General features: G+C 39.7%; 1 protein-coding gene across 1 annotated transcript; it reads left to right on the forward strand.

Annotated features, from left to right (window-relative positions):
* Window positions 1–1,255: 1,255 nt before the first annotated feature.
* snrpc (small nuclear ribonucleoprotein polypeptide C) lies at window positions 1,256–7,490 on the forward strand. Its single transcript, XM_080422197.1, has 6 exons — window positions 1,256–1,340; window positions 2,806–2,848; window positions 3,621–3,729; window positions 6,052–6,111; window positions 6,255–6,374; window positions 6,937–7,490. The coding sequence occupies exons 1-6, from the start codon at window positions 1,333–1,335 to the stop codon at window positions 7,050–7,052; spliced, it is 456 nt and encodes a 151-aa protein (XP_080278323.1). The 5' UTR covers window positions 1,256–1,332; the 3' UTR covers window positions 7,053–7,490.
* Window positions 7,491–13,500: the final 6,010 nt, after the last annotated feature.

The raw sequence follows: 13,500 nt of genomic DNA on the forward strand, positions 1-13,500 counted from the left end.
AGGTTTTTTTAATGTATAAAATCTTTTGAAAATAGCAGACCTACAAGTTCTGTGAGCTTGTGGATCTGCTATTTTCAAATGGCCGAAATGTATGGGGTTGGGTTAAATAATGTATGTTTTGTAATAATAAGTAACTCAAGTTTTCAAATAATTGTAGTGTACAAAAAGTAAAAAAGATGTAGTGCAGTAGAAGTAAAAGTACTGAACATTGGAAATACTCCAGTAAATCTAAAGTACATCAAAATTATACTTAAGTACAGTACTTGAGTAAATGTACTTAGTTACTTTCCACCACTGCGTTTACTTGCTTGATTCTATGTGAGAGGGGGAGCTGCGTAAACTACTATAATTGACTATCTAAAACAAGCGGTTGCCTTAACGACCAATTGACCAACCAGAGATGATCGTCCCTGCAGACCATGGGGCGATAGAGAGGAACATTCGACCTAAAGACAAATCAAAAACGACGTCACCACGTGACCCTTTCGTCATCTGTTGCTATTGGAATCCGCGTTTTCATTGGTTAGCAATGAATGAAAAGTTACATGCGGTTGCATGTTGTAACCTCAACCTCGCGTTACATGCGTTTTGACTACTACGTTAAAAACATACACAAGCTGATACTAAAATATGTATTGTCTGTCAATAAATATGTTAGATTGGATTGCGTACGACAAACGTAATGCAATGTTTGTTTGGGTGTTGTTTTTGATTGATTGGTTGGTTGATTGATTGATTGATTGATTGATTGAATACTTTATTAACAGTTTGAAAAAAACACAGAGGTACAATTTTCAAATGCATTCTGAGATTGTGGAATAGTTGTCTGGCTACGCGAGACTACTAGAAAGCCTATGGCTTGTTTCCATTGTGTTCCTGTGAATTCAATTCATCGAAACAATAATATACAAAACATCATATAAACGAGTAGTATATAATGAAACAAATATATGTACAGTAAATAGTTGTGGGGGGGGGGGGGGGGGGTGATAAGCTTAGACTTTTTAAAAAGGGGCCAGTTACAAATTGCACTATTATTGCAGCCACCTGTGAGTGCTCTTTTAGAGCATTAAAGTGAAAAAAGATACATTGCACAGTAAAATAATCCCACCTACAGTCAAATAAATGACAAATTACATTATTTATGTAGGTAGCACTTAATAACGGTTCATTTGACCTCAAATTTGCGAGAGACATTTACATTGCGGGGCGGAACTAAACAATGCCCAAGCCTAAATCCTAGTCGGGGAGGATTATTTGCAACACACCGGAACCGCGCTTTCGTAGGAGCAGCAGGTTTTTTTATGCTACCATTACATTACCAAGGGAAACATGCCGAAGTAAGTACAAACATTGTGTTATTGTCTATCCATCTAACCTCCCTGGCGTCCCGCACTAGATTAATACGTTTTTCGTGCACTTTTACTTGTCGTAGGTATCCAAGGAATTGTAAAATGTAATAAGATAGTTATGTTATTAGTACCCGAGCGTTTTTTGGGGTTATTGGTTTGGATCCGTCTATTTGCTGGGATAGAATGAATCGAATGAATGGAATGGAATGTTGGTTTGTATCTCACATTAGCTGCCTGCTAAAGACACTGGTTCCCAAACTTTTTAGCTCGAGACCCAAAAGAGAAATGTGATGTTTCCCCATGCCATGGGACCCAAGCTAGTGAAAATAGCAGATCTACAAGCTCACAACGCGTTGCGATTGTGAGCTTGTAGATCGGCTATTCTCACTACTTCTTAAACGTTTGTTTTCTGTTTTAGAATGATAGAAAAATCGTTGAATTTGTTTATAATTCATGGAAAAAAATGGGAAATGTTTTTGAAATAATAATTAAAAATAAAATGTGGGAAATAAAACCATAAAGGGGATATTTACTCGTGATCCATAAAAATGTGTCTGCGATCCACAAATGGGCCCCGATCCAGTGTTTGGGAAACGGTGAAGTAAAGACGTCCCCCATTGCTTTCCTTGGAGCACTCTACTTTAAAAGTGTTGTCTATTGGTCACTTATTGTCCTCGTGCTTTTTGATTGCTAGGTTTGTTTGTTTTTTCGACCACAAATGTTAAGAAGAATGTGATTTAGATAACATGCTATTTAGATAGATGCTAGGGTCATTGATTACCCTTGTGTCCTAGTCTCTAGAGCAGTGATTCTCAAACGTATTCATTTCAAGGACCCCCAGTTTACTATGCATTGTAGGCCACACACACAACCCACATAACGCTGAGAGTGCACAAATGGAACCAAATGGACCCTAAGGGTCCATTTGGGTCCATTTGGTTCCATTTGTGCAAGTCTCAGAGTTTCCAGTCATTTAGCTGGGGACCTCCTGGAACCACCTCAAGGACCCCTGGGGGTCCCCGGACCCCTCTTTGAGAACCACTGCTCTAGAGGCCCTACACGGTCCTCTGTCTCTGCACTCTTATGTATGTGATTAGTACCTGTGTATTCACTGTAGTTCAATAAACATGTGTACAATGCTCAGGATAAGAGCGTCTGATAAATGCATAGATTATTGGCTCTGGCAAGAATAACTTCATATCAACAAGGAAGGAAATAGGCCTTGGACAGTGTGTCTGTTGATGTTATTATTATGTCTTCTTTCAAAATGGATCTGTACATGCCTGTGATAAATCCATCTAAATTTCTAGCAGCAGTCGATTTAGCTTCTTGGCTGAAATCTAAACACCATAGTTCCACATGCTATACAAATCAATCGACTATTTAATAACAATGTGTTTGTGGTACGCTCAATGTGTAACTTAACTTGTCTTAACCGTGAATATTTCCACAGATTTTATTGTGACTACTGTGACACCTACCTTACACATGATTCGGTAAGATTTATTTACATCTTTACACATGTTTAATACAATAAAATAGGGTGGCATAGAAGAGATCATATGAATTATATTATGATCTAAGCCTAGGGTTCACTTCCCACAGTCATGAAATTCCTGGAAATATTTTGAAATTCAAATATTTTCGAAAATGTTTGGATACACCTATTATATATACATATTAGTTTTTGGCTTTTGATTTTGTTCATAGAAGACATGTCCCAAAACCATGTGAAATACTTGTGGCTTAATGTATACAGGACGTTACGTGACAAAACTAATAGATCTACAAGCTAACACGTTGCACCGTGATACTTTGTTGAGTATCAACGTCACGTGATACGTCACGTGACACCTTTGCTTGTCTTGTCTTGCATTGATGGCACACATGTGTAAAAGCCTCATTAGTGCACCATTATGATTGCTATAGGCCTGGAAATAGGGTAAAATACTTTGGAAAAGGTATGTAAAAGTTTAGAAAATGTATTGTTATCCCATATCAATCCAGGAACGCATATTTGCCACTTTAGATTTCCTTGGCTATTCAAAAATAGCAGATATACAAGCTCATAGCACGGCTACAAGCTCATAGCACGGCACGGAGTGCCGCGCTTTGAGCTTGTAGATCTGCTATTTTTGAATAGCCCAAAGTATAAAATAATGGTTATAGCTAAAAATCTAAAATGACACAGATTGAATGGGTTAAAAATGTGTGGGAACCCTGGATCATCTATTAAGAAGCCTCATTCTTATTCTGTCTCTCTTCTAGCCATCAGTGAGGAAGACCCACTGCAGTGGTCGAAAACATAAAGAAAATGTGAAAGACTACTATCAGAAATGGATGGAAGAGCAAGCCCAGAGCCTCATTGATAAAACGAGTAAGACAAATATGCCACGGTTAATTTTTCAATACTGTGTCATTGTCTACATGTAAAACCAACACCAAGTTCCTTGGAAGTTGTTAGCAAACAAAATTGATTCTGGTTCACTATATTTCCATGATGATCAGGCATGATCAACCTGATGGCATGTTTGTATTCAGGGTTATAATGCTATTTGGTCATTATTTAGTAGGGTTCTTCCCTTAGTAACCCTGTTTTAATTTCAACACGCCGTTGAAAAATATTTGAGGAAGCCGCAGACATTTTTCCCCCAGCAGCAAAGGGATGAGTTGCAGTTCCGTTGCTGGCTATGATTCATTGTGTTTCACATTCAAACCACCAAGGCTGAGTGTTATTGTTTCAGACAGTTTGAATGGACTCAATATCAATATCCAAATCTGATTGACTGGTCCATCAAAAAGACATGGTTGCCCACATCTGTGCTATGCAGTAGATAACACTACTGGTATACTTCAGTTCTTTATACAGGAGTAGATAACGATACTGATTCTGATTCTGATTCTACTGGTGACCTCAGGCCAGTATTGATCAACAGAGCTGCCATCACTTGGGTCTGTTCTTAACTTCTTACAAATATCTTGGTGTGCACACTGACAATGTGCTCAGCTGGAAATGTTGACAGTCTCTAGTCCAAACAACAGCAACTGTACTTTTTACACAGACTTGGGGTGTATTTTAGAGATGTTCATGTTGATATGAACTCATGCACTCCTAGAGAGCATAACGGCATGGTGCGGTAAACTGACAGTGCAGCTGAAGACACAAATCACCCGTCTGGTACAGACTGCTGCTCTGAAAATTGTGGGGGTCAAAAACCACCCGTCGTTCCAGACGATTTATGAGCAGTCTGCCCTCACTCAGACGAGCACAAAAAAATGTCTGACCCGACCCACAAGCTCCAGCTTTTACCCTCTGGCAGAAGTCATTTGGTCCCCAAGTGCAAGCTGAAACATTAAGGCCCTGTTTAGACTGCAGTCAAATCCGATTTATTTCTCAAATCCGATCTTTAGGACCGACTGTTGACACCGTTATTTGCAAGTGATCAGATCGGATCTGTGTGTTCAGAGTCTGATTTAAACAATGTCAACCCAGAGCCGCCCTGTGCGACTACAACGTCATGACGTAGGCTAGTCGCTTACTTACGTTCAAGAAACGCAACATAACAGACCAGCAACAACAACAGAAAAAGCAAAGACAAGTACATGCATGGAAACGGTGAAAAATGGACATCTCAACTCACCATTTCTTCCGTAAAATAATACCCCTATTGTTTTGTTTTCATTATGATTACCCCTCGCACTCACAGATTAAAATCAATTATCGCGCTCTCTAATGACGTCAGTGTCGCTTGGGTCGCGTTGCAAGTGGCGTTTTGGATAGTTTGATATTCGACTTGGGTGGTTAGATCAGGTTAGACTCTAACAGTCTCAGTCTGAACGCTCTAACCGTTAGAGCTTTCAGACTGAGACGCATCTTTAGAAATTAGATTTTAATCTAATTTCAAACCACCTCTGAATGTGTCAAGTCAGATTTGTAAAAATCAGATTCCCTGTGACCTTTTTCTGTTCAGAGTCAGACTTCATAAAACAAATCGGATTCCAATCTGGATATATCAAAAATCTGATTTTGGCTGGATTTGGCTGCCAGTCTAAACGGGACCTAAGATTAATTTCTGCCTATGTCCATTAAGCTCCTCAACACCAATTTGTAATATATTGGCCATAAGGGATGTGCAATATGTCACTGCTTCTGCAATATTTAATGTACTAGATTTAGTACAGCTACACCGCCTGAAAATCTAGTGTAAAGTGGTCCAGAAAGATGGGCATGTTACATTTGTGATGCTCCATATATGGGCATGTTACGTTTGTGATGCCCATCATCCACCTTTTTGTGACACCCACCATCCACCCGCAAGGCAATTTAAATATTATGAAGGTTTACATGTTATGTGGGCCATGAAGGTAGTGCAATATGTCTTTGTCAGCAGGTGTGTATGTAATTGTAACAATTTAAACGATAGCCAGCATGTCGCAGGGAAGGCACAGACAGAGAGATTTATGACTGGCTTGCTTTCCTATTAAGAAATGAGAAACGCATTAACACAAGGGCATAAAGTTAAATAATGAATAGTGATAATAATAGTGACCCCCTGTAAAGGTCAAGTATTTGCCCCACCTACAGTACATAACACATCCATGCTTTCCTGTACTTGGATGATGCATCTTCTGATGTTGTTTTCTTTATTGTGTCGTATTATTTTCCCTATTAATGCTTTCCCTTTGTTTCCCTCCACAGCGGCAGCTTTCCAGCAGGGAAAGATTCCTCCCACACCGTTCCCCGGTGCCCCTCCCCCAGGTGAGTGTGTCCTCCCACAGCTTTGGCTCTCTTCCAGTGCAGTGTACGCCGAAAAGTCGGCCTCTCTCCCCTGTAATCGATTTTAAAAGTGTGTTTTGTTTCAACACGTAACTGATTTCTACAAACTGAACTTTGACCCACAGGTGCTCCTCCACGTCCAGGAATGCTGCCAACACCCCCGATGGGAGGTCCTCCTATGCCCATGATGGGACCTCCACCTCATGGAATGATGCCTGGAATGATGCCTGGACCGGGTCAGATGGGTCAGATATGTTTTATTTTTATATATATATATATTTTTTAAAGTGAACATTTTTACTTAAATCTTTGCTTCTGGGGATTCAACAATGTCTTCTAAAAAGAAAAAGGCATGTTGCTATATATATCCGACTATCCGTGGTTCTAAAAACTTTTCATGTCAAGGACCCCCAAAATTATGTGTATTATATAGCCACGGACCCCCATCTAAAAAAAAATGTTCCAGGGACCCCCAGAAGCAAAGATTTGAGTTAAAAGTGTAAATACGTATTCAAAGATTTGCACATGTTTTCACGATTTCTTTCCTCAAAAATAGCAGATGTACAAGCTCATAGCGCGGCACCGTGAGCTTGTATATCTGCTATTGAATAGCCAAAGAATTCTAAAATTACAGAGATGCGTCCCCGGTCTTGATGGGTTAAGCAAACTGATGATGATGTTAATGTTTACAGGAATTTCATGTTAACACCAATGAAATGAAAAAATATACTTTGTGCTCAGTTATGTACCGTTTAAGCCATAATAATGCTGAGAACAATTTGTATTTCTCCAACTTCAATCATCCAGGTATGAGGCCGCCAATGGGAGGGCACATGCCGATGATGAGGCCCCCACACATGATGGGCCCTCCCAGACCCATGATGATGCCAGTCAGGCCTGGCATGATGCGACCAGACAGATAAGATCCAACAGCTTACTCCGTGTTCTTTTGGATGCCATCATGAACAGTAATTGCCTCTGGAGGACATCTGCTGTCAGTCACCATAACAAGAAATCATTTTTTTTTGGGAGGGTTGAAATGCCAGATTTTCTAACTTTGATGCACAGTCATTGATGTAGTTATGCCATCGTTGTGGCATTCCTTCAACTGTTTCTGTATTTATTTCACCAATTCATTTTCAGAACCCGTTCATACAAGTCAGATTTTTACCTTTTTTTTTTTTCTACTTCCAATTTGAGACTTATTGAGATTTTGTTTTTTAGACATACTGTTCAATGTGAAAAGAAAGAACATGCTTTATTTGACAATATTCTGTCAGTATGTTTTGCTTCTTTGTTGTAGGTCTACTACATTTTATTTTACATGATTGTTTTTGAGAAATAAACTGAGTGAACTCAGACTTATGCGTCTCATCCAAATTATGATGTAAGGCATTTGAAAAGCTGAATGAAAACATCAACGGTAAATAAAATTCCCTCTTCATCACAAAGACAATTATATAGGTCTGTTCGCTCGGGTAACCTTACAAAATGTTATGCAACCTTATGAAATCGGTTGCTTATTTTAATAAATACTTTATTTTAACCGTCTGTATGTTCATACAGGATAACTAGTACATCTGCCATTGAGGAATGTAGTCCTTGAAGTTGGATAGGAAACATACTGGTTGACAAATGGTACTGCTGGAAGCTCAGAAATGCAATAATTCCCCAGGCAAAGTGAGGATGGCCTCTCTTCTTGGACGTGCGGTAGAAATGTGGTATCATGCAGGAGACCTGGGTTTGAATCTCGGGTATGACAAAAGTTACAAATGCGGCTTTAATTTTCACCACAAAAAGTGTGAAATTTGAATAATCTGTGAGACGGCACGTTTTATGTTATTCTCTGATACAGAAAGTTCTGTGGTTTAACCATTTTTACTGATTTCAAGCCCAATCAGAATTCAAATGTCTCACAAATGTCACGCAACCGACTCAAATGATTCTCATTATTTTTGAAGGGTTGGTATAATAAATGTTTTATAACCCGTTCAACAGATGAAAAGTTGTCAAACACTTAAAAGAACTAACCCTGAGAGCGGCACTATGCACACAGATTGTCTTTTAAATATTTTATATGCATCACAACCAACGTTTTAATGCTACTGCATTTCATCAGTCAAAACAGTCTTCCCCCGAGTTTCCTAGAGGTGGAGAGGTAAAGGTACATTTATCCAATTACCCAGTGCTTTTTTCCAAATACTTGATGTTTACTAGATTCTGGGAGCATCTGAATTGCATTCTCCCGTTTAATAATTGCAGGAGAAGTGTATTCTCATACAGTTGTGTGATGGCAAGCATTTGACGCAGGTCCATACTTTTAATGCCAATCAGATTGATTTAATTCTGAATTAAAATAATTGTGCCATTAACTGCAGCCAGTCCTCTTTGAATGAGATATTTAAACGGCACACATTTTACTGGCTTAAACATTCATAAAAAATAAAAGACTGGACAGCTTTATCATCGCCATTGTTGGATTTGGTGACATTGCATAATCGCAAATAAAGACCGTCCAAAATGTGGAGGTTTCAAATCAATGTTGCCAAACGGCAACAATCAATGTAATTTTGGTTGTGTAAAACAAGGTTGCATACACTAAGAGTTATTCAAGAGGCTTGATACAGATTATTCTGGGTAGGGGGTGATTGAGAGCCCTTATATAAAGAGGGTTGGCAGCTGGTGGCATGGTTCAGCTTGATGTTTCTATCTATAGTGTCTTATGAGAATTAACTAAGTTCCATGTCAGCTGCACAGTATATTCAATATTTATGAATGTGACTATAAATTTGAGATTTGCTCAACAGATGGTGCTAGAGAGTCATGTGTAGCAATTAGTACTCAATAAATTGGAACAATCTAATGATTGCATGCAACGCCACATTTGCTTCCAATCTCAAACTATCAGGATGATTTTGTAGCTAGGACAGTTTTCTAATAATTAGACCACCTCTAGGCAAGTTTGATCAAGGAAGATTACCATACCATTTCATTATTACATGTTCATGTGAAACACCCACGCACAGTATACAGTATATAGGTTATATATAGCAGCTGCTATGCCTGTCATTCAGTAACCTGTCATCTGTGCAGAGGACCCTGTAGATCACATGTAATCTGACAGCCACTTGGGGGTGCCGTCCATTAAAAGTCCTTATAAACATGCTTTCCTCTGCATCACTGTGACAGGAAATAATGACCATGGTAATGCACATTTTATGCTTATGTCGAGCATATGCTGATGCCCATGTGTCAGCTGAAATCGGACAAGTCCTTTATGAATATTCAATCTTGCCTTGAAGTGGAGCGCTGCCCTGAAGGCAGAGTCTTAAGTTAAAGGGAGGGCAGAAGAATATACATTGATCATAGAAAAAGGCCACTGTACTCAATCCCACACGTAGGAAATGGCTGCTGAAGGGCTTAATCAGATTTGAAAAGTTCAAGTGGGTAAAAAAAAAAGCAAGTGTTGGGGGTGGATAAAAGTCACATTTAGAATCTTAAAACATCCATCCAAATGTTAAAAGTTAATATTGGTGAGATTTGTGAAAGTGCCCGTGGCGAGAAAACATTACCATGGGCTAGTTCACGCCTCTTGATATTCATGTCATGCTTTTGAATGCATTAATGTGCAGAATATCAGCACTCAGGGATAAGCTGTTCTCTGTTGCCCCCAGTTTCATCCTCAAGTCCTACAAAAGAGATGGCCGTTTGATTCATTAACTGCAGCTATCAAGGAGGTCAACTGTGACTGCAGGCCGTGCAGTGATCTCGGGAGTCTAGATTCCCACACACATGAAGAGATCAAGTCTCTCTCAATTGGGTTCAAGTTGTATATTCAAGCTGATGCATCATTTCAGCATGCAGCATGCCGTTGGCAGTCTTGCCACTTGAGCAACCAGCCTCAGCTCAATGCCTGCGTGGCTTCAATTCTAATGGCAACTTGTTCATGGGTGTATGCAGACCAAGAATGCTTAGAATGGTGCTTGTGACTTGGACCTGCATCAGGCAGGGAACAACTGCAGGGGTGTTTCAGGTAGCTATTGATTAGAGGCAGAAGTAGTAAGCTTTAAGCTGGGCATGGATACACAGTTTTTTCCCCCTCCTTTTCCTCCTGTGTTTTTGCTCTCCTCTTCTCATCTCTCTCTCTACTTAACTCCCTCTCTCCCTCCCTTCCTTCTCCTTTCTCTGTCCTGCCCTGGCTACCAACACTACTCTGTAATTTAATCTATTTAGTCATGGCTCTGGATCAATATCCATTTTCCCGGCCCTGAGGGAGGGTCCTGTGAATGTACTTGTTTCACTGTGGCTGTGTTAGCCAGCAGGGTATCTCATGGGCCTGTGGCTGTTAACAGATAGTAGTATACCAGAGTCTAGTCTGTCACTCACTAGCTGTAGAAGAACCGAATCTATTACGGTGGTAAAAAGAGGCTATATGCAGGAACAACATTTCAAACCTGCTGATCTTTGCATTTGCAGCTGTTATTTACAAGAGTAAATATGTAGGAGTTTGTGCTGGATTGCAACAGAAAGGGTCTCTTGCAGAGAGAATGTCCAAATGTGATGCATGGATACTTAGCAAATGAGTGACATTAAATCCGATGCAATCAGGCCTGATTTGATTAGCAGGCTTCTTCAAGTGACCAGTGCAAAAACTGAAATGATCTCTTCCTTCCCCCAGGGATTGATTAAGTGTCAGCACACTGGGTGATAAAGAATCAGCCCATTCAGATGGCAGGGTGGCCACGTGGTTCAAGACATAGTCCTGTATGGGATCTCCCCAGAGTTTTGTCCCTTGCGACGGCGGTGTGTTCTGTTGGCATTGCCCTTGACCATGACACTGAACCATGACCGCTTGCTCAATGACAGTCACTCTGAATAGAGTGTTACAGTAGCTACAGTAACTTGACCACTGATCAGTGAATGAGTTTGATGATGAGTAAAACGTTGTTAGCTGCCCTACTCTGTCTGAATCTGATTTAGCTTTTAAAATTCACACGGCCTGGCAGTGGCCAGCTGTACTGTATGTTTTTGTGGACGTGACAGTGATTCTCCTTCACCTGCTCTTCTCCAGTGAGCGAGCATCTCAGTGTATTTATAATAGTAACCACATTAAATATATATATTTAAAAAAATATATCCATGCAAAATATAAATTATTTGAATGAGATATCGGCATATAAGTGATATTACACTAATTGTACAACTGTTCTTGAGGTAATTGTTTATTCCCCCAAATCACGACGACTCATTTGACCTTTGGGATACACACATAAGTCGGTGTGTCCAAAAACATAGTTACTGCACTTTGGCTTTGTAGGACAGAATAGTAGAATAGCATAAATATATGGCCATGTCATTGTAGCTGGTGGGAGATGACATGTTTACTATTTTCTTGTAGTGACTGTGTCCGTTCTTTTGGTAGGCCTATACGGTGCAATCTTTTCAATGTTTTAGAAGTAATCCAAAAGTAGTGTCAGAAGGAATGTGAAACTTTTTTACAAAAATTGCTATGTAATTTGTATTGAGTAATGGACTGCATTTCAAACTAATCTGCACTGAAGGGTCCTTCAGTCAGATTACTTTGAAACTCTGGTCATCAAACCTTTTTTGTCTGTCTTATCACGTGCTGGCAAGAAAATCCAATTACAAAGGGAATACTCTTAAGCTATTGTATAAAACATATTCAGCTCCAATGTTCTTGTCCTCTGTATATCACCCTTAATTCTCTTCCCTCTTTCAAGTCCTTGAAAGTAGCATAGTCCACCACCTTGTTCAATGTTTAGTGCTCTATTATGTTTAAATGTTATTCTAGCAATCATTTTGTAAGACAATGTAGTTGTTTTTGTTGCTGTCTTCTAAATAGTGAATATTTTGGATGAATACCCAGTGTATGTAAAGTTATTTGGATTGCATCCTATAGTCCACCATTGGAGTTCTCATTTATGGCTCTGCACGTGGTCTATGAGGTTGTGTGTGTAGGGAATTGGAATGTCAGTCTCTGACCTTGTTCACATGCTCTCTTTAGCCTTACTCTCATCATAAACAATGAGAAATTAATAGCTAAAGAAATTGAAAACATGTAGAGTGAGGAGGCACAAGAATAGAAGTCCAGGCACAATTATAAGTGGGTTATAAAATGCCCTTATTGAGGGTGGCAAAGTGACGTTAACAACACAAAAAACATTGTGGTCTGCATCAGCATGCAGAGACAAAGAACACGGAGGCCCTGAACCTATGTAGGGAGTGGTTGTCATACCAACAAATACAGTAGGTGTCAGTTATGAATTCTATTCTAAGTTAAACAGTTGAAACATTTCAGGCATGTTTCATTCAGACCCCTAGCAATGGCTTGACCTCTGAAACATTTGCCATTGTAACTGTTCCTCTTTGCAATTCATAAGAATCCATGCAGTCTATATTACTTCAGGGACCCTTTCAAGTGCAGTGGTACACTTTTTTCACTTGGGATTTTGTGCCAACAGTAAAGATGGACAGCACACTGTGAAATTCCTCTTGAATGAACTCCTGCCAGATCACTGCCCTGCCTTGCCTAACCAAGGCATTGCCAATCTATTCCACACAAATTGAATACGTCAGAGGAACATACACAAAAGCCAGTGTTATCAAATTGTATTTGAGAGACTGTACTCTGAGTCAAGTGTCTCATATCGCCAGAAGAACATTCCCTTCTTCATCTCTGTAAGTCAATATACTGTACATCTGAGGTGGAATCGAAAAATCCATCATTGGCAACAATGTAAATTATGTAATTAATGTGTGTAATGGTGTTTAATACTGCGGTCCAGATCTCGGCCCACCCGCCCTCTCATTAGCCAAATTTAATATAGGATATAGGAAAGGTTGACGGCCAATCAAAGTTCACCATCGTTGAACTCCATGCGATGAACGCGATGCATCAACGCGCCGCAGCGGAAAGCTCCACCAATTCGCTTGCATACCGGTACATCTGTTTCTGACGTGTATGGGAGCATGTCCTAATGCCTAATACCGTCATACGACGGTGTTAACAGAAAATAGCAGATCTACAAGCTCACAGCACGTCATGGGTGCAACGCATTGTGAGGTTTTAGATCAGCTATTTGGCAACACGTTGCAAGGTTATACGAAGCACAATGTATAAATATGGCTTAATTTATTTTTCATCCAACATTGCCTTGTTGTTAAAATATGCTATATAAATAAAACTGCCTTGCCCTTGCCTTACCTTCCTCATGTCTTTTGATTTGAGCCAGATAGCCTATTCTGGTTCTCATATATTTGTGTCAACCCCATAGAACTAGGCTAGATTAAACTATTACACAATGCACAGTGAATGCATGCTTACTGGTCCATATTAAATGAAGAAAAATC

Source organism: Gymnoscopelus braueri (genome assembly GCF_963280865.1).
Source record: "Gymnoscopelus braueri genome assembly, chromosome: 3".
Lineage (NCBI taxonomy): Eukaryota > Metazoa > Chordata > Actinopteri > Myctophiformes > Myctophidae > Gymnoscopelus > Gymnoscopelus braueri.

What these genes read in the sequence shown, in the direction of transcription:
- snrpc (XM_080422197.1), top strand. An exon ending in CCTACCTTACACATGATTCG is followed by an intron (nt 2,849 to 3,620) that starts GTAAGATTTATT and finishes TCTCTCTTCTAG; the next exon opens with CCATCAGTGAGGAAGACCCA. An exon ending in GAGCCTCATTGATAAAACGA is followed by an intron (nt 3,730 to 6,051) that starts GTAAGACAAATA and finishes TTCCCTCCACAG; the next exon opens with CGGCAGCTTTCCAGCAGGGA.